This window comes from Centroberyx affinis, unplaced genomic scaffold (assembly GCF_046629955.1).
Source record: "Centroberyx affinis isolate AG114_WGS23_722 - 3 ecotype Tasmania unplaced genomic scaffold, CSIRO-AGI_Caff_v1 ptg002888l_1, whole genome shotgun sequence".
Classification (NCBI taxonomy): Eukaryota; Metazoa; Chordata; class Actinopteri; order Beryciformes; family Berycidae; genus Centroberyx; species Centroberyx affinis.
In genome coordinates, this window is record NW_027281017.1 from 1 (window position 1) to 21,425 (window position 21,425).

The following is a 21,425-nucleotide window of genomic DNA, read 5'->3' on the forward strand; positions in this document are numbered from 1 at the left end:
GGGGTCCCTATAAGTCACAGTCATATTAATGTCTCTTTTCTGTTTCTGTGTGTATCCCTTTCTTTTTTTAAGTGTCCTCCCTTTGACCCTTCCCTCCTTATCAGGTGAGGTGAGAAGTGAGGAGGAAATATGAAAGTCTATTGTGATTTGAGTTTTTTTTTCCCCTCTGTCCCTACTGCTCATAATCCACATTAACAGCCATCTCTTTCCACACACTGCTAAAAGCCCGAACCCGCAAGGGCCTTGTAGTCCCACGTAAACAAAGCGCTATTTTAGACTACCGCCCTCCCTCCCTCCCTCCCTCCCTCCCTCCACCTTTTGGTGATAACCAGGTTACTGAGCTAATCATCTTTAATAACATCCTATTATTAGAAGCCCCCCCCGACGTCATCGGAGATGTCTGGGGAGCCTCTCGGCCCTGTCATCAGGGCCTGTCGCCGGTAATCGCTCGCCGCGGGATGCCAGGAACGAAAGCGTCGCAGCCATCGCGGCGCTGCAGATGGGATACCCAGATGGCCTCGCGCCGGTGCCATCCTCTCTCCGCCATCCCCCCCCTCGCTACGTCGGGCCGTCCGGCGGGATTAGGACGCGGCATGTGGCGTCAGGAGCGAGAGAGAGAGAGAGAGAGAGAGAGAGAGAGAGGCGAAGGCGCCACCAAAGATGCCACCTCGATGCTGCGGCACCGGAGCATTGCGTAAATGGCGCTCCCCGGAGAGAATGGGTGTTAATGGGTTTGGCGGCGAGGGTTTTTTTTTTTTAATGACGCGGGGGTGCAGCGCCGCTCGGATTACGCAAATGTCACCCTCCAGCCACACGCGCCGTGGGTGCCAGCTCTCGGCGATACACTTGTCCAGATAGCGGATCCGGAGAGAGTTTTAATTCGTCCCCGCGCATCAATATCTCGCGGGGGGGAAAAAAACGACGGCGTATACATTTGTATTTCGCCGCCGCCTCCTAGCATTTAATATGGAGAATGTTAATGGAATTAAATTGATTCTGATTGATTTTAGGGAACTGTATGAGTTGTATAGTTCCCCTCTCTTTCTTTCTTCTTCCCTCTTCATTCTGTCTTCCTCCCCCTCTTCCTTGTCTGAGCGAGAAGCCGCTTTTATATTTCTCACCAGATGCAATTAGAGCCTCTTAAAGCCCTTTCAGATACTCACTGGTGACTCATGTCTTTTGTGTATGTGCGTATGTGTGTGTGTGTGTGTGTGCGCGTCTATGCGTGTGAGCGAGTATGTGTGAGCGATCTCTCTCTCTCTCTCTCACTCCGTTTCCCTCTGCCCTCGTTTTCCATCCACCTCTCCTCTCCAATCGACCAGAGCAATAAACTGCTGTGTTTCTAACTTCTGACCGTTTCTCCCACTGTGCTTGGCTGATCTTACACTCCATGTGCGATTAGACTTTGAACCTTGAACCAAAAAAACCCAGAGTCATGACACACACACACACACACACACACACACACACTCACTCATGCCAGACATGACTCAGTCTGCGTGCATCACAGTGTTACCACATCTGTCCCAGCAGCTGTGTGTACGTGTGTTTGCACGTGTGTGTGTGTGTGTGTGTTGCAGTGTGTTTGCAGCGTTGTTTGGGTCGACACCTGGAGAGAAAGCAAATCAAGGTGACCTGACACCGACACACCTTCCAGTCTGACACCTCCAGTGGCGGCTCATTACACTGGCAAGACAAATTCCTTCATGCATCAGTGTATTCGGGGCTTCGCACCAGCTGCTCTTGCTGCATATTGATCAGCTTCCATCCTCGAACCGGTCCTCTTGCTGCATATTGATCAGCTTCCATCCTCGAACCGGTCCTCTTGCTGCATATTGCATGTGCGGCTCGTCACACCGGCGCCGGGGGGGCCGACGCGACTGACGCACAGATGGCGGATAGGGAAGAAGACGGGCGATAGAGGAAGAGGAAGAGGTGGCGGCGCTGTCACTGGCAGCGTTTACATGCGCACAATAATGCCGCTATTGTCAACAGTCCAAGACAAACAAGCGTGATGAAGCCGTCAACATGACATCTCCCCCTGATCATCCAGTGTGACGTGGTTGTAGCGAGTATTGTGCTTTCGACTACTGCCACACACACACACACACACACACACACACACGGATCGCACTTAAAGAACCCGATTAAGGTGCATACATGTTCTGACTGGGTTCTGCTAATGCCAGTCAAATTGGAGCACTCCATGTGTTACTGGCATTAATTATGCTACTGCGATTATGCTCGCTCCAACAAACAGCATAATTGCACATAATCAGAGTGGAGTGTTTACATGGGTCCTGCCTTACTTGCATTATTGCCTTAATTGCATCACAATCGCTTTTTTTTATTGTGGATGTAAACGTGGCTACTGTTGCATTAAAGATGCTGTGGAGTGGAGGAGAGGGAGCGAGTAAAAGTGAGGAGCAGCTTGTTGCCAGGAAACATTTTAAATAGACTTTTAAATGTATGCCAGTTGATGGACACTTTCATCCAAAGCAGCTTACACTAGCATGAGTGCACCGATTTTTAGTATTGGTGGCCCCAGTGGTAATCAAACATCATGGCGTACCTGAATATTGAATAATATAGGAACCTGTGTCTCCCCTTGTTGCTTGTATTGCCCATCTACATTGCCCAAAAAAGTTGCAACACCCTTTACAAGGCAAAGGAGGTAAGGATTATATGGATAGTGAAGGAGAGAGAGGTAACAAAGTGCGACTTTAGTGTGTAAAAATAATCTTCAGAATAAGTTAAGCATTATATAGTGAAAGAGAAGATGAGAAGCAGATATTGAAGGATGGAGAGAGAGAGGTTGGGGGGGGGGGATAAAAGGGAGACGCTTCTTTTTATGCAAAACTGAGAGATCACATCCAGAGATCTCTCACTTGTCTTGGAAACCGGAGCGATGGAAACTGAGGTGCAATTCAATATCGAGAGAGAGAGAGAGAGGGAAAGAGACCGAGAGAGAGAGAGAGAGAGAGAGAGAGAGAGATAGAGAGAGAGATATCCCAGCCCAGTGCCATGCTGATTTTTGTGTGACGTGGCCTTGGCTCATCTGGGTGTACATACATTACAAGTGTGTGTGTGTGAGTGTGTGAGAGAGACGTGTTGTTTCCACTTTTACTCGCAAGCAGCCCAGCATCCACCTCAAAGCGCCAGGTGGCCAAAGCCCTGCACAAACCCACGCAGCTGCTCTCTTATGCGCCCACGCAAACACACACACACACACACACACACTGCAACCAGGCACACACATTTGCACAACAGACTTTGATGTCACCAACGCTGAAACATATACTTGGCGAACACACAGACACACACACACACACACTTAACATGAGGCTTTATTTTGTACACAGAGATATCAGAATTAATCGCTTCGTCAAGCTGGGCTTATCCTCACACATACACAGAAATCGCGGTATTAGATGCATTAATGCTTACATCTCATGAATATGCATAAGACAGTGATGTGCAACACGTACAGAGGATTTACTCCTGACAAACACACTCTCCCTCTCTCTGTCTCCCTCACTCACATACACACACACACATACAGAGAAAGGGTCACAGCTCACCCACACAGTAATGCACTTAACACAGAGGGTTATACCTCATGTCAAATACTCTCTCCACACACACACACACACACACAGAAATCTGAAACAGCAAAAAGGTACAGTACGCCACAAAACATCCAGCATGTCTCAGGCCGCCTCCGCCGCCCCGCGCCTTTTTCTCCGGTGTTATTTTTCCCGGCGAATGCTAATTTGATCTTTTAAAGGGTGTCTTTTTATAGAAGCTTATCCACTTGAGCTTTGCCTGCGAGAGCAATCCCCTACGGTAGCCCGCTAGCCTTTGTTCCCCCTGAAAGTGTAATTAAGGTAATGCCAGACCTTGACAGCAAAGCTTAGTAAATGGAAAAATAGACACGGCACAATAGTAAAATATGTCATTCAGGGACATTGTCGCTATTGTATTATTCTAAAAGCAGCTTGATAAATAGATATCTGGGTGTATTATGGAGAGCGATTACATTTTTTTTAGCCATAGTTAATGATTTGGATGCTCTCCTGAATTGAATAACGCTCCATTATGATGCCTGACATTGTCGTCAATATAATGGGTTGTCGCCTGGCTTCCAATGCTACTGTTCAATTTTCTGAAAAGTGTTTCTGGATTTATTGACATGATGATCACTTCCTCATGATTTCCTCTTAGTTTCGATGCACCGAGATCATCGTGTGTTCTTCTAATCCTTTGCTGTCACAGTGAAGACGGTGTTCAACCCGGCGCCGGCCATTCCACACTTGGATCCAGATTTCTACCGATTCTCCGATGTGTTTTGCTGTAACGAGTCTGAGGTGATGAATCACACACACACACACACACAGATTGCCCACACTATTTATCGCAACAGCATTCATGCATTCGCACACAATCACTCTGTCTTTCTCACACATAACACACACACACTCACACTTACAAGTAAGCATAGAGGAGACTGAAACCAATCCCAGCCTTCGCTCTTGTAGAAGTAACAATATTGGGCCTCTTCCCTCAAAGTTGGAAGAGGAAAAGATCAGAGGTTTGGAACATTATGACATTATGAGCATGCACACACACACACACACACACACATACACCTTTCACAGTAAGCCAACTGTATCTCCCGGGTCGCGACCCCCCTGGCACATCAAAAGCCCCGCTGTATAGCCTTCAGTCATACAGGTAAACCCTCTGGTATGAAGAGAGAGAGAGAAAAAAACATTCCCTCTCTCCACCCCTTTTACGGTAAAAACGAGTGTCATGGCACCTCGCGTCTTGCCTGTCAGGCGATGACAGATGAGTGACGGGGGGCAGGGATAGATGGGAAACGTAGTAAAAACAACAGGGCAGATGTGCTCGGTGGCTGAGTCAGCCGCCCTCCTCGGGGGTTAAAGTGGAGGTGAGTTTGCCCGGGAGCCTCTTTTTGATGTGGCGGTGCAGGGCGGAGAGAGGCTGCAGCCAGGTGTGGGGTGGGGGTGGTGGGGGGGGGGGGGGTGGAGGGACATGAAAGGGAGAGTTGACGAAAGCGCAACGTGTCTCCTTTTCGCTTTTCTCTTTTAGGATTGAGTGTCAGGTTGCAGAGGTACAGTCACGCTATATATTATGCAGTGTGCAGGGGTGGAAAGACTAACAAAAGGTCCTGCTCGAATAGAATGTTAAAGTTACTGGTGTAAAACATGCAGTGCAAACAGAATGACAGGACATATGTAATGTTGCACAAGTTGTTGCACAACTTTGAGTGTTCTATTTTTCTATTTTTTTAAGTCAGTAATTTGACTTTTTACTTACTTAAGTATGTGCTGACCTAAGTATTTTACTTTGCTACATTTTCATTCCCATCCATCACAGAATATATCATTTGTAGGCTCTCTGTAAGAAGAGAAACTGGCCAATTGTAAATTGCATCTGCATCAAACCTGTTATATGCAAATTAAAATGTAGAAAAGTAAAATACTGAAGTCAAAACTTCAAACAAAATAAACTTATGCAAAACTCAAATGAAAAAAGTTAAATAACTGACTTCAAAAAATGCTCAAAAAGGTACAAATACTAAAGTGTAAAATTACATTAACAAGAGTAACTCATGCTCATGACTTCTGCCCCTCAGCATTATGCATACACACACACACACTTACTCACACACTGTCCATGGCATGTACTGTATAATGCTGTGCAAAAAAAAATAGCTGCTTACTCACTCGGTGGTAAACACACACAAACACAGACAGACAGAGTGATGAATCGACTTTCCTGTACGCATGGGGAGGTAGATTGATCCCCCCCCCCCCTCCCACGCACACACACACACACACACCGCTCCTTCCATGACGCTGGTGACTAAGAAGACAGCTCCTTTTTCTCCTTTGGCATCCGACCGCAACAGGGTGGCAGGCGGGCTCTCAAAGCGCCGATACACTCTGCGGTTTATTTTTTTTTAACTGTCTCGGGTCATTGTTCGCTTTGACAAATATCACACAAGCCGGGGGGGCGGGGGGGAGGGGGGGATCGGATCCTCACGCCCCTATTCGGTGTTAGTGTCAGCCATGCCTTGACCTCCCAATGCGGGGGGGATGGCTGGCACACATTCCGGGCAGGTGTGTGTGTGTGTGTCTGTGTGTGTGGGTCCCACTGTACCATGCTCAATCTGAGGGGTGGGGCGGGAGTGGGGGGGTGGGGTGGGGGGGGGGGGCTTAAGGATGACAAAGTGCAAGCAGTCTTTGATCCCCTGCCCACATGCTCTACTGTGCTGAAGTGCTTTATAGTGAAGGGGATTATCTTTGATGTCCACCTGAGACTTCACATGCCAACATGGGACACGCACTTCTAGCGTCTCCTCACAAAGTCATTTTTTTGTTACTATTGAAATTTGTTAGAGCAAGGTGATTTATAGATGTGTAACTGCAGCTGAATCCGTTTCTTTAGGGGAAATTAAAGGGGAAGTCCACCCTAAAGTCCACCTAAAATAGATTCATATCGTGTCAGTGTCAGTGTTGTACAAAATATCAGGCTGTATATGACTGCTTCAGATATAACCCATCTGGATAACTAGAGTCATGGTGTGTTTTCCTTGGAAGGGCTTTCGGAACAAATTTCACAATACTTTTCCACAGTATAATCTCTTTTCAACGTAATCTCCCCAAGCACAGAGATAGCTCATACCTCGTGTTATTTATTGTGCACAGCTTTTTGGCTCATCGTTATCAAGTTATGCTGCAGGCCACCGCCTATCTGTAGCGCTGAACTTTTTGAAGTGTATTCATTTTGCAGGCAGACCGTGATAAGGCGGTGTAGTCAGCAATTCTACAGCTTAAAGGAACAGTTCACCCGAAAACACAGGTGAAGTTTCTTTTGTCCACATAACACACAGGGAGGTTGCCAGCACAACTTCATAGAGTAGATAATGGCAGAATTAAAAATTTTTGGGCGAACTATTCCTTTAAAAAGCCCTTGTCCAAAGCCTGCTTGACAGATCCAGCAAATCCTCAACAGACTGTATGTATTTTATGGTTTTGTCCCCCCATGGTCAGTGTGTAATTAGAGATGCATTGATACCAGTACTACTAAACTTGAGTTATAATCCGATACTCAGTACCAAACCGACCCATTAGTTTATTGGGCAGTATAGACCATTCATTCATTCATTGTCAGCGGACATAAATGATGTATTCAATTTTTTCCAATAGAGGGATTAAACAAGCCTCTGTGCTTGGAAAATCAAGCCACTGCTTTGATATCTTGCATGTTACACACAGTCTTTGGTATTTGGTTTCTAGCCTTGGGGGAAATTCCCTGATGCCATTCCTAATTTTAGTATCCCAGAATCCCAGACCAGTGTTGGTTTTGCCGTATCTTTAATTTGAATCCCCCGACTTCTGATTAACTTAAGTCTGCCTGATTAAAAAAAAAAAAAAAGACAGTAAAATTGCCGTAGAAAAGGCCAAACAAACAGTGTCCCGTCATCATCTTATGTACAGTGTGTACAGTATTTATTCCCTCCTTCCCCTGGCGGCTTGTCTCCATGCAGGCGGAGCTGCTGACCGGCTCCTCGGTGGCCAGCGTGGAGGACGCCCGCCAGGCCGGTCGGGAGCTGCTGGGGCGAGGCTGCGGAGCGGTCGTCGTCACTCTGGGACCCCAAGGCTGCGTGGTGCTCAAGGCACAGGAGTCGTCCTCGCGACACGTCCCGACCGCCGCGGTCACAGCAGTGGACACTACAGTAAGGAAAGAATCAACTATTTATCTAGCAGTCCCGGTGACTGTATTTCTGTTAATGGGCTTCTTCATTCCAGAATTCCGTGTACTCACTTCATTCATTCATTTCATTCATACTTCTTAACAATCCGTGTGATCATTTTCAAACATTTCAGTAGTAGAGAATGAGTCAACCCAGTACGTAGACTGGAATGGACACTCCCCATATTAGTAAAAAGGATAAAAATGTGCCTTTTTTTTTTATTGGAAATAAGAAAAATCCATCTCCACTATCTCTCTCGCCCCCCTCTTGAATATGGACACCACTAAGAATTTCTTGTCAAATTGTCACAGCAGAGGAAATGTTTGCACGGGCAAGATCAGATGCCACACTGCTACTCCATAACAAAGCTGTATGTCACATACTGTAACTCATAGCCACTCTCAGCCTCGGCGGAGCTAATGATCTGTGCAGCTCATCGACTGGAAAGGTTTCAGATCAGGCTGGCTGCCGTTTCATTAGGGATGTGGTGACCACCGGGGGGGGGAGGGGGGGTGGGGGTGGGGTCTCTTCCTGATCGCAGTCTTTAAAGGAGGCCATCGCCGCTTGAGTCATTTCACAGCGCGCTCGGCGGCTTGGTGTCGTCACGGGAGGCCCGGGGTGAGACGTTCGCGTTTCCTGTCTTGCGAGTGTTCTGCGTTCTGCCAACAAAATAGGTCATCACACGCACAAGTGCTAATCACTCCTTTGTGCGAAACGGGGTGTGATGCAAGGGTTTTTATTTTTTGTGTTTTCTACTGATGGATTCTTTTGCACCGTAGTTGCCCCGGTGCTTTTGTTGTGGCGTGATTCCCAGTAGCGGTCGAATGACGCAATGCAGTAAAGACTTGACGACAAGCACATAGAGTCTCGGCTGGAGCGGTAAACTCGCTATCAAACACCTCATCGCACCTTGTGAAAGTGAAGCGGGAGGGGGGGGGGGGGGGGGGGGAGTAGAAAATCCAAAAATCAAAGCAGTAAATGAAGTGACAGCAGACTCACTGTGACAGTTTTGTCCCAGTGAAAGGTTACTTCAGCATTTCAAGAACAAAGCGCTCACTTTTTTGAACTGTGTGTGACCCCCCCACCCTCCAACACCCCACCTCACATACTCTCCAGATTCACCCGCTTCATTCTTTGCAACTCCCAATATCCCCCGGGAGAACTTACCATCCCCCCCCCCTTTCATGACTCACCTCTCGGGCCTGCACCAGTCAGCAGAAAGCTGCACAGCCGTGCTGCGGTCGGGCCTGCTGTATGTCCCCCCCCCCCCCCCCCCCCCCCCTTCCTACACACACACACACTCTCACCCTACCCCTTCTGTTCTTTGATGGCCTCATAAATTCTGGAGTGTTTAACTCTTTTGGACATCTTAATCCCTCTTCCAGTAAGCCCATTTTTTTTTTTACTGGAGAAAAAAACACACCGGCTTGTTATCAAGATCGTTGATCACCTTTTCTTTTTTTCCGTGTTTGAGCCTGTTCTGGTAACACACGCCACCCAGTGATGATTGCCTCTTCTGTGACTTCTTTGTTTGCTTTTTTCTCGTGATGGTACGTGAGAACTGTGTTCGGGCCCCGCGCTTGTCAACGGCAGGCTCCGCTGCTGTTTTTTTCGCTAGCATCGCACTGCGAGTTGAGGCTGTGTTTTAGGCCGCGGTCCCTCGGTATCAACACAGTGAGTCACCTGCGGTTTCTTGCCGCTTCGGCTCCTGTTTAGCTGCGCCGCGGGTGGCACAACAAGCTACTGCGAAAACACTTGTATCCGAATCCACCTTGTAGCGTTGTCATTCGGAGGCGTTTGGTCATTTCGACGAGGCGTGTTTGAAATATTTTGATTGATCCGGCTTGGTTAATGGCAAATGAACCACTGCAGTGCAACGTTCACTGCGCCGAAGCCTGACTGAATGCAACAATGAGCCAAACTTTTAAAAGATGAGATTATAAGTGCCGGTAATATATTCGATTATGGCTTACAAAAGCATTCAAGTTTCTCCCGACTGCGACTCTTTCATCATTCGGCACGCCGCTCCTCCTCCTCCCCCCTGTCTGAATAACACATTTTACATGGCAGAAGCTATTATGGGCTGAGTCAGGGTCGGCTGTGAAGCTGGATGAATAACAAAGCGAATCCACTCGTCTACTGTGGGTCTACCCTCCTCCCCCCTAATCCATTTGTTTCCCTTTTGTCTTAAATTGACTACAGGCTTCCCTCATTCAGATCAGAGCCTTGGCTGTTTACGCGTGGACCATCGGATGAGGCTATAGCGCACACACACACACACACACACACACGCAAACACACACACCGTCTGTAGCCCCGTTAGGACTTGGGTGGCCTCGGTTCCCACCGCTCCGGGAGGTCCGCTGTGTAGGGGGAAAGGTAGACACTACTGTCTAAACCAGACATTACAACTCTACGGTGGGTCCGGACACTCAAATTATTCCCAGTCTCCTTCTTTTGAGCGGAGACGTACGGGGACCGCTTGCACACTTCCCTTCCCGGAATCCAAAGGTAAGGGAATACCCCCAAAGCTTTGCATTCCGCACCTCTGCACACTTTAGGTCAATGTGACGCCACCAGGAAAGGGCACATGCAACCCCGTCATCCAGATTTAATGGATAGCACATGCTACAGCCTGTCCACTTGTCACCAAGTCCCGTTGATCAGCGTCTTACACAAGGAGAGCGCAAAAGAAGACCAAAACAAAGCGTGTCGGATGGATCAAAGATGTTTTCCGCTCCGAGAGGCCTAATCGCTCCAATTACGAGTGTTTTTGATCTCGGCGTCATCCTCCCCTGTTACTTCAGAGGAGTAGTCCCCGGCTGTTCGCGAGTCTTTACTGGAAGCTTCCGGATGTTGGAAGCCACTGTGAGTCATCATCGCCGCTCCTGAGCTGGTCTTTGCTCTCCCCGGGGTGCCTTTCATTGACAAAGGCCCAAGGCTCGAGGAGCTAACTGTACATAACTCCATCTGTCATACTAGGATGGTACTCAAGATCACGGGAGGCCTCTGGGTGAGAAATACAGTCACAAGTTCTGGAGGGACACAAGGCTGAGTGGGCACACAGCAAGCTCCTCGCGAAGGTTGTTTATTGAACTGGAAAATGGAAGCTGTGCCATGTTCTGCCATGGGAAATAAGGATATAAGGAGATAATTTGGTTTGAGCGCCGTTAAATATTCACAAACGTAACTTTATGGGCATCTTTGTTGCTCAGCGCTCGTTGCTGTGGTGTTTCCGCACTGCTCTTCCCAGAGATCACCTGTCAATCAAACAGTGTGTCCAGTACTGTCACGTCTTCTTCTTTGGATTGTCTGTTGATGCAGTTTGAGTTTCTCTTTTCTTTGTCTGTTCAGCCATGGTGGCTATCGCTGCTCATGCTAACTACCCAGTTCTTCTAGTTATTCCAAACAAACCAGAAATGTAAAATGCCGGAGACTTTTTTCTCAGGAAAGACCTACCAGACGCCGGGTGTTGAGAACAGCAAACGTAAAAGCTTTCATGAACTGGATATAGGTTGAAGAAGGACTATGGCTTTGTAAGAGAAGCTCCTAAATCACAATTTGCTAAGCTTCTCACAGACGCATCACAGACTGCCAACCTAATTTCTAACTTGAGTCTGAGCAGCAGCAGAGAACGGGCAGAGGAGGAGGTCAAGGCGGCGGCGGACGGAGCCGACCGGCGAGAGCGTCACAGCTCATCCGCGGCGAGCGCTTCTGTCGTTTGACTGACAGGCCTCCAGATCTAACCTTCACCAAACTGTGTCGAGGGCAGCGGGAGCGGGGCTGAAGGGGGTATGCGCTTGTCAGCTCCGTTGAGCCTCATTCACTGGATCCGATAGCGTCACATGCCAGTCTCAGGGAAAAAGAGACGGTGTGTGCGCAACTCAAGACAAAGGTTGGACGGCGGCTCGCGCAGTCGAGTGACCTGGAGCTTAGAGAGAGAGAGAGAGAGAGAGTGTATCTGAAGTCTTGTGTTAGTTTGCAAGTACTTAGTGGAATAAGGAGTCGCCTAGGACAAGAAAGCATGTCCAATGTGTAGGTTAGTGTTAGACCAATATATCAGGTTGCCAATATATATGCCTTTTATTTAATATTGGATGTCAAGCTGTCATGTCGTCTACAGCTACAGAAAAAACAGTCTATAATCTGTAATCCTACAATAAGTGTTTTTTTCTTTGGGGTTTATTTATCTAATAGTTACTTAGTTCGTTACTTAAATGTATTGATACTTTATTTAAAGGCCTAATAGTTTTCCTCACTGTTGAGTAGGTGTGGTGGGTCCTAAAGTTAAAGGAATTTCATGTATGGGATTCAATGAGGAGTTTTAGTGCCTATGGTCTAAATGCTGTTTCAGAGGCTTTTTTGCCCTGCCAAGAATAACATTCTGGCGGAAACTCTGAATATTTGTCTTTTTTTTTTACATGAAAATGGTCAAATTTAAACATATTTACTATTGGCACAAAAATATCGGCTATTGGCGACTTCAGTCTAAAAATATTGGTATCGGTCTTCAAAAACCCATACAGGTGGAACCCTAGTGTAGATTGACTAGACACTTTTGTGAAAAAATAGTGCTTGTTTTGTTGGAGGTTTGGTGGTAGATTGAATGTCAACTGGTTAATAAAAACATGAAGAAAAAGTGATGGGAAGTGTTCCATTTGTTGTTTTATTGCGTTATAATCTAGTTCTCGCAACTGGTCTCCGCGTGGGAGAATTTTCCCATGTTGGTCACTGGGCCTTTCAAGCGCTAGCGTCAGCCCCCACCCAGGGGTGGTGTCATCCTTTCAACCAGGACTTGTGAAGCGGGAGATGGGCCCGAGCCAAACCAGAATGGGGCAGCAGTGTTTCCAAACGCTCGCTGTATTATAGCCCAACCCAGCTACCAGACAGGAGACATAAACACGCCATGGGGTTTAAACATGGAAATCCACCGGGCCCTGTGAGATGCTTCGGCTCTGATCTCACTCTTTCCAGCCTCCTGCCATTCCAAGAGTCATACCATCGCCGCGCGACCTATGACCTTCGCTCTCGGGACGTCTGGATCGGTAAAACGCTATGACAAAAGGGTTACTTTTAGGTTGGAGGGTGGGGGAGGGGGGGTTGGAAGGGGAAGGGGAAGGGGAAGGGGTTACAGAGGTGCTCAGAAGAGAGAGAGCGCAGTGAACTCTTCTGAGAGCCGAAGCGGTGACTAATGGACCGGGCTTGTGAGAACCAGCGTCGGGGGGGCCATTTGTGGTTAAACATGAGCGTGTCGCCACATACCATTGTGCCATTTCCCATCAGCGATCCCTTCCCCCCTCCTCTCTCTTCTCCTCTCATCCCGTCCCAGCCAAACTCCCCCCCCCCCCGGGGCGTAGACAGCACATTCCATCTCCACTATCAATAGATGAGAGGGAATAAAGGATGATTTATCTTCATACCGATAGGCAAAACCAGAGCGCTTGGCAGTAATGGCTGAAGCTGCCGAGGGATGATTAACAAAGTTGGCATGTGTTATCCAGCTGACTTTGAAAAGCAATTAGGTAAAACCAGTGATTTTGTGTGGTTTGGATGGTTAGACAGTTATTTCAGGACATAAAAAACAATGACTAAGGTCTGTCATCACCCAGATTTTTTGGGATCACCATACAGCGGAATGTCATATGCAGCAGGGGATTTATGAAGTTCGTTTCCAAACTGCGTCACAGTCATTTGAAATGATCACAATACGTTTAAATGATCAGTATCGTTTTTTTCCGTATATGAATTCAGCGAGAAATATTCTGCAGCTGTTGCTCAAAGTGAAACGCCTCCACATGTTTATTGAGCTTATGGCCACTAATTTATGATTTGACTGTCTAATTATGTCTTGGGGTCAGTAAATCTTCATGACATGGGCATAACAAATTCTCATAATGTGGACGTTACTTTTTGAGACACACTTGGAACAGAATTCAATCACTCATTTCAAAACTAATAGCTGAGGCTTTACCAAGACCTGAGGATCAGCTGACAACACAGCTGACAGATGTCATAGCACCCCCTACTGTTGACAGCAATTGCTTATTGAATTTAAACACTGACCTTTCCACTCCTCCTGCATCCACCTTTTAAAGCGTAAGATGAAAGAATAAACTGTTTTAAAAGTTTGTGTGTTCAATTATAGGTGTTCCATGTTGGTTTAGTAGTGGCAGCCAGACACCAGATCTCACAATACCTGGATAACAGCTCAACATCAAGGCCAATCAATCATATATACATCAGCTTTACATGCAACTGCTGCTCTGCGATATCCGGTTGCTGCAACACAAGCAACCTGGGACACAGTTTATGGGACGCGCCCCGCTGAGAGGGAACATGCGGCCAGGCTACTCTGCGGCATTGTTTACACAGCGGGTGCGAATTGTGAAAAGCGCTGTCATTAACGATGTCGTTTCCTTCCCAGGGTGCCGGAGACAGCTTCATTGGCGCGCTGGCGTTCTACATGGCTCATTATCCCACAATGCCTCTGGAGGAGATGGCCCGGAGAGCCAATCGGGTGGCAGGGGTGAGCGTGCAGGCCGTCGGCACGCAGGCGTCGTATCCCTTTAAGAAGGAGCTGCCGGCCGAGCTGTTTTGAAAGAAGACGCCAAACCAGTGGACCAGGTCTGGACTGGATCCTCTTGACCTCTATGCTAAGCTCATACTGTGTATTAAGTAAAATGTGACCCAGTTGTCTTCCTCTCATATAATCAGGAGTGCAAAGATCAAGAGAGTGAGCAATCTTAAGCCTTATTTTGTCATGGGAAAATGTATTGATTATTATGTTATTGAAATAACAAGTGGTATTTTAATAAAAATCTTCTGAGCTTGACTCTGATTTAGCATCACACTCCATCTGTAACATCATTCTAGGAATAGCTTGTGTAAAACATTTTTCAAACTCATATTAGTTTTTAAAGAATTTAATAAAAAAGTTATTATGGTATACAGTTATCCTTTCAACAAAGTATATTCAGGGAATAATTGGCTTTCATTTTTCATTCCATTTTCCACAAATGATTACAGTACAGTTACCCGGTATTAATATCATAAGTTGCACTCAAAGCAGCTTTTGAGTGGGGAAAAACTGAATTGTAAAGAATGATGTAACTGTTGACATTTAATTCCATGATTTAACAACATTGGAAAATTGGTGAAAGTTGCAATAAATAACATAACCTTTAGACATGTGCAACAGCTTCCTGTTGATAGCGGTGTTATTCAAGATTTGCTTTTAACTTCTGCCAGTTGTTTGCGTCATCCTGGATTTTCACAGCAAGGAGGCCAGAAGCCTAATGGCAGAACCGAGGAAAAAATCGTCTGAAGACATGTCAGCCAATCAGGAACGAGGTTTGATGAGACGCCATTTGGAATCCGTGACGATTGAACCATCTGTTTTAACATTGCAGATTTGTGGCTGTCCATATTTTTGGTGCATTGTTAAATTGATCTGATCTTCCTCTTTTCAAAGAATAACACGTGCTTGTTCACTGCGAAGACAGAAAGCAGATTTTAAATGTTAGTCAGAGGTTTTGCTCCCATATTAATAAGTACAGTTAAGAGAATGGGTAGTCATGTATGTAGTATGCACATTAGTAGCTTGAGCTAGTAAGATGCCACCGACATGATGAAGAGGACAGTTTTTGTGAGAAAAGAAACACTTAGAACTTCACTTGAATTTCTGGTTATAACACATAAGTCATTATATATTTATAATACATCATAAGAACATAATTACATTATAACTGCATCAAGTATTTACCACTGAGGCCTATTTATTCATTTGTTTGTTTATATTGCATCATAAGCACCTAATAGCACATTAGAATTACATAATAGTGTCATGAGAAAATGTCATAATTCACCGTATGCATTATGAATCTGGAGTGACAGGTTATGAGGCTGTTACAAGTAATGTATTTATCACTGGAACCTGTATAGTTATGTTGTTAAGACATCAAATGTATTATAAGCTGTGGAATTCTTAATGTGCCACAGTGTCTTACACATAATCCATATCATGTAAAGTGACATCAAAGAATTTGTCATATGAGATGTCTTACAAATATAGTGTATTATGACATTTTCTGATGACACTATGATGTAATTATAATGTGAGTATGAGGTGTTATAACAAATATATAGGCCTGAGAGTTAAATATACAATTTATAACAACCCCATAACCTGCTCATGCCAGATTCATGATGTATTACAGTGTGTTATGACATTTTCTGATGCAGCAACACTGTTCCTATGAAGCTGGCATGGTGACTTATTGACAATTCAAGTAAAGTGGTACCAAGAAACTTCCTATGGTCTTAATGTGATATTTCCCATGTAGCTCACTGGATGGAACATGGGGTTTGATTGGCACAACCTTGAATAAAATCTTCCTCCAAATTGCATGTTATGTTACAAACATGTTGTACACAGCCAATCAGCAACCCCTGCTAAAACATGACCTGAATGCTGACTTTTCCAATGTCAAGTTGTTTTCTGTTATTGGCTAATTTTACCATGGCTCATGTCACACAGCATTATGTGTATTTTTCTTTTTAACACTTTTTCCAATGTGTAACTAATCAAACCTAGAAAACTGCCAGTCCAGGCATCAAAACAATGATGGAGACTTTTTTCCCCATGATTAATTCATTTTAAATGCTGAGGACTGAAACAGCCTACTGATCAGCCAGTACTATGAAGTTTTTCATGCAAACCTGCTTATGTTGCCATACTCCCTTATGATACATACAATGATTTTACATATGAAATTGGCTGGATGTGAATATGCCATTTTTGAACAGCTCCTAACACATTCACTTGCTATACAGAGAAATTGTAATCTGCCCCACTGTTTTGACAAGACTGTTCTAACTAGAGTGTGGCTACTTGGTCAATGCTGCATGATGAAGGATTTCCATGGGTAACTTCCATCTGCAGAGCTTAGCTTGTCTTAATCCACCTTGTCAATCACTTCTTACCAAATGGATCATGTTTGCGCAGCACCATCTTCTCTCTCAGACGGTTCCTCTTCGTGTTGAAGCAGTAGCCTGTTCCTGCAGCGCTCATCATTTGCACCAGGACTGTCCTGGTAGATAGAAGATCAAATTAGTGATGATTACTGTGACTAATAATCATCAGACTGCAACAACACATACAGTGCACAACATCCAGGCTTCTTGGTTACGGCCAGGCAAATAAAACGGGATGTCAACAATGATGAAGTAATAGTCTTTTTTCACATGCAGAATGACTTTCACTTACTTGGACTTTGCCTTGGCCACTGACACATGAAAAAGAGAAGAGAATATATAATTTAAATCAGGCAGAATAGCTATCAGTGCAATTATAAACAATGACACTAGCTCGAGCTAACAGGTTGAATACATAACAAAGCTACTATGAGCGATTTGGCAACCTGTAAAAACACATATAGCTTTTGAGGCACATAATGTTACAGGCGCCACAATCTATACAAGACACAATATTAATGCTAGTTTAAGCACAAGTAAGATAATGTGCACTGTGCAACATTCACGTGATAGCTTTGACATTAGCTAACGCACGGGTGAAACAGCGTTGCATGTACATTTCTACTGGCTGTCTGCATAGTTGCACACAATAAACGTAATACTCACAATTCACTGTAGTAAGAAACATTTTGTCGAGTTTCAATCACTTCTCAAAGCCAGCTTTAAAACATAAATTTATTAGCTTTTAAGACATAAGTCACATTGACGAGCCTGTGGTGGTGCTTCCGGGTTAACAACAGTTTCCGGGTTCCTTTAAAGGTACAGGCAGCTAATTCTATTTAGCCATGGCTGTGTGTACAGTATGATACATCCAAACTTCTTCAACCAGATTAAAGTCCACAGGTAAGTATTCTGCTGTAGTGGTTGTTGACCTTTTCAGTGCAGCGGCAGTATTAAGTAACACATGAAAAATGTGTTGGAAACGTTTGGAAACTGAGGTAGCCTATAGCATAAATGTATGGAAAAAGTAGACCATGGCCCAAAATGCATTAAACTGGAGAAATTGTGTACTGTCTACCAAACTGGTTGAATTTCAGTTTAACATGTTTGACTTTCATTTTTTCATTTCTTCTGAAAGTACACAATGGGTGAACGCCCCACACTCTCATTAAAAAAAAATGTTTACTTAACTAGAGAATATTAAAAATGTTTTAGCCATTCATCAGACAACAATCAACAAGGAAATGCAGCAATACACACCAAAAACAGTGGAAGAGAAACAAAATGGAACTCTGATGTCACACTAATCAGTAGGTGCACAAAGCAGAGCACCAATCACACAGTAAGTTCCAAACAGTATAATATACTTCAAAAAGGCAATAACACAACATGAATATCGATGGTCTTGTGTCCATCAATAGGGCATGATCCAATATCATAGAGACCCAGTGTCATAGAGAGAAACTCATTAAGCAGTAGGTAAAAAACAAAAAGCAAAGGGAAGACAATTTTCATCAAATAGGGGGACTGAACAAGGAGTATGAGATAAAAAGCAGTTGGATAATCACACGAGAGATACCAGCAGAAAAGCAAAAGGACAAAACAAAAACAGTATGTACAAAGCATTTAAAAGCTTTGTGGACCAGCACAGAAGTGAAGGGGAAATAGCTTCATAAGTGGGTGTTTCAAAGAGTGAGCTGGCTGGATCTGGTACAGAAAGGATGGAGGTCAAATACAGCCTAGAGGATGCACTCATCCAAAATACACTGAATAGTCCTGATCAAGGTTGAAGCCTTTTGGAGCAAAGGTATCCAGGTTGTGGATCCAAGACAGTTCCCTTTGTTGAAGACATCATCAATGTATCTCTTCCATATGAGGATATTGTCAAAGAATGGGTTGGTGCAAGCATCCATGATGAAAAACTTCTTGATGTAGCCAAGGTGTAAATTTGCACGTTCTCAAAAAGGACTAATTTCATCAGAGAGGCTAAAAATGATGATAGAGGGTCTGGAGATTCCCAAGTGTCTAAATAGTGAACACAATGTGCTATACCAATATCATTAGGTATGAATGTAGCTGTTGGACATCAAATGAGACCAGGCAGGAGGCACTGCTTTGGTGCATTACCTAGGCTATCAAGAAGTTTCAAGAAGTCACCAGTGAAAATCGGTAACTATAAGGGTTTTAGGTGGTAATCAACGAAGTGAGAAATCTTTTCAGTGGCTGAGGACGTACTTGAGACTATGGGTCTTTTCTTAGAGACATCTAAGAAGGGCTTGTGTATTTTTGGTAAGGTGAACAAAGTAGGGATTCTGGGTTGGGAGACCTGTAGACATTCCTTAGTGTACGAATGAATGTACCCACCCTCGGAGCCTTGATCAATGGTCTTTTTGTTTGAAGAGTTGAACCAACTTGTAGGATTTTTCTGCAGGAGAATATAGAATTCGGTATCAGCCAACTGCCTGTGGGATTTGGAGATGTATTTGTCTTTATCCATCACGACAATACCCCCTCCCTTGTCTCCAGGATTAATAAGAACAGAATGGTCATGTTTCAGGTCAAGGAGGACCTGCTGTTCATCAAGGCTTTTTCTCTTTCTTATTCTTCTCACTGCAAAATCGTATATCATTCTCCACCATCCAGCTGTAGGTTTCAATAGCGTGACTGTGTTTTTTAGGTGGACTGGATGAGCTCTTCGATTTGAAGGGGATTAGGACAGCTAGCGTCAGCAAAAAAAATCCTTCAGTCAGATTTTGAAGTCCTGAAGAACTGGTGCAAGTCAACGGAAATATCGAAATCATCGATTGGGGTGGCAGAGACGAATGTCAGGACCTTGTTGAGGATCGGTAGGTGAGCTTGACTCAAGGACTTACCAGATAAGTTAATCACTTGTTTGGCCTGAGGGATTACAGCACATGCGACGCCTGTCTGTGCTGCTTGCCCCTCCTGGTCTTCTTCTGACGGTCCAAGGAACCCTGGACCTCCCTGGCTCTAAAAAAAGGATCCTCCTGGACTGACTGGTGGCGGACCTTGCGAGTCATCTATGGACCAACATTGTGAGGCCTTCCAGGATCTTTAGGGCCTTGTCTATCTTAGAGTTTCCCATTGGGTTGAGGTGGAGGGGGGTTACTTCTCTTCTCTCAAGAGTATACTTCGCCTGTTGAGTAGTCTCTCGGGTCTCATCGAAGCTTCTCCTTCCCTTTATCCTTCATGTCAGGGTTTGTATGGCCACTTTATCTTCTCTGGGGTTTTCCGTCAATTTTTACTCCAGGGTATCAAATTTTTCCAGTAGACGTTTCTCCTTCTTTCGCGGAAAGACATTAGTGGTTGCCATGAGAGCAAAAGAGCATCTGTTAAGAATTTCCAGGATTTGATCAGTTCCTCATCATCAGATCCAATTGTGGGGGCTTTTTTGAATCCGCGTAGCCCGGAGTATCATTGTGTGACTGTGGTTTTGGTCAGTTCCATTCTTCATCTTTGTTCAAGATTGCTTGAGATGACTTTGGAAGAATTTGTTCTTCTGAAACCATATTATCTCCCTCACACAATGCCATCTAGCTCTTTTAGTTCGATTTCCATTACATTTTCTTTCAATTCAGTTGGATTTTCATTTTATTTTCTTTCAGTTCTTATTCAGTCCAATCAAATTTTATTCAGTCCAGTTAAATTCAGTTCAATTCAATTCAGTTAAAACTTTATTGTTCACAAGGAGTAGGGTAATTCCTTTGTCAGCCAGGTGTATAAAAACAGCAACAACATTGGGACATAAATACTGAAAAAAAAAACATCAATATCCTGCTAAGAACAGCATTATTATCATTAAACCACCACATGACTAGAGCACTATGCAAAGTGCCCCTGTTAAAATCAAGACCTTCTTAATCACTCCGCACAACCTTGACTCAATTAAAGTAGTTTAGCAGGATAATAGCATTGGCCATAAACAGGTTTCTCACCCATTTGTTAAAAGGATTGAGGCACAGTAGCTGAGTTAGTTTGACACCAATAATGCCACCATGAAAGTTCCCCCAATCTCTCAGCAAGTAGTAACTTTATAGCCTATTATGTCGTGATGTGGCAGGGAGGTACTTGATGAGAGTTGTGAGAGTCTGACCTACAACAGACTGAAAAGTACATCATCTTCTATCTCTTAGTACCTAGGTATGGCAGTGGTTCTCACAGTGGGGTCTGGGGACAAAATAAGGAATCATTTAATTTCACTGCAATTTGATTCACTAGAAATTATCCCAATTAGAGAAACTACTCTAATCATAGCTTTCACTCTCATGACTATTACCTCCCCATGTACAGTGTAAACATTTAATTCAATTTATTAATTTGTATAATTGTTAAATCAACAACTACAAAAAAAGGGATGCCTGGGACAAAATCTTATCAAATGGAGGCCCATTGCCTGATGTGTGTATATTAGGGAGTCATGAAATGACATGAAACATGACATGAAAAGGTTTGAGAACCTCTGACAAGCTCACACCATGCAAGATTTTACTTTTGTTTCCCAAAAAAGAGAGTAAAGCAAAATTGATTGAAATAGTGATGGTGTTACATGATAATAAGGGAGATTAAAAATAGAATATAATTCCTTTAAATTAATAATCTGCCAACACACCTACTTTATGCATTTCTCCTTAATTGTACCTGGGGCTTT

General features: G+C 44.5%; 2 protein-coding genes across 2 annotated transcripts; one reads left to right on the forward strand and one right to left on the reverse strand.

The window, feature by feature from the left end:
- Positions 1 to 4,275: 4,275 nt before the first annotated feature.
- LOC139658401 (ribokinase-like) lies at positions 4,276 to 14,610 on the forward strand (the record flags this gene model as incomplete). Its single annotated transcript, XM_071536530.1, has 3 exons — positions 4,276 to 4,367; positions 7,577 to 7,765; positions 14,208 to 14,610. Coding segments are annotated over 3 exons (455 nt in total), but the record flags the coding sequence as incomplete, so codon positions are not given.
- Positions 14,611 to 14,745: 135 nt separating this feature from the next.
- Positions 14,746 to 17,563, reverse strand: mrpl33 (mitochondrial ribosomal protein L33). The gene is made up of 4 exons (XM_071536531.1): positions 17,423 to 17,563; positions 17,049 to 17,067; positions 16,766 to 16,872; positions 14,746 to 15,273 (listed from the first exon to the last, which is right to left on the reverse strand). Exons 1-4 carry the CDS (start codon positions 17,442 to 17,444, stop codon positions 15,224 to 15,226), a joined length of 198 nt encoding a protein of 65 aa, XP_071392632.1. The 5' UTR covers positions 17,445 to 17,563; the 3' UTR covers positions 14,746 to 15,223.
- Between the last annotated feature and the right edge of the window lie 3,862 nt (positions 17,564 to 21,425).

Bases quoted from the DNA above. Each gene is read 5' to 3' on its own strand.
- mrpl33 (XM_071536531.1), bottom strand. From the start codon at position 17,444: ATGTTTCTTACTACAGTGAATT. The intron at 15,274-16,765 runs GTAAGAAGTGAT...CTGTCTTCGCAG, and splicing joins GCGCAAACATGATCCATTTG to TGAACAAGCACGTGTTATTC.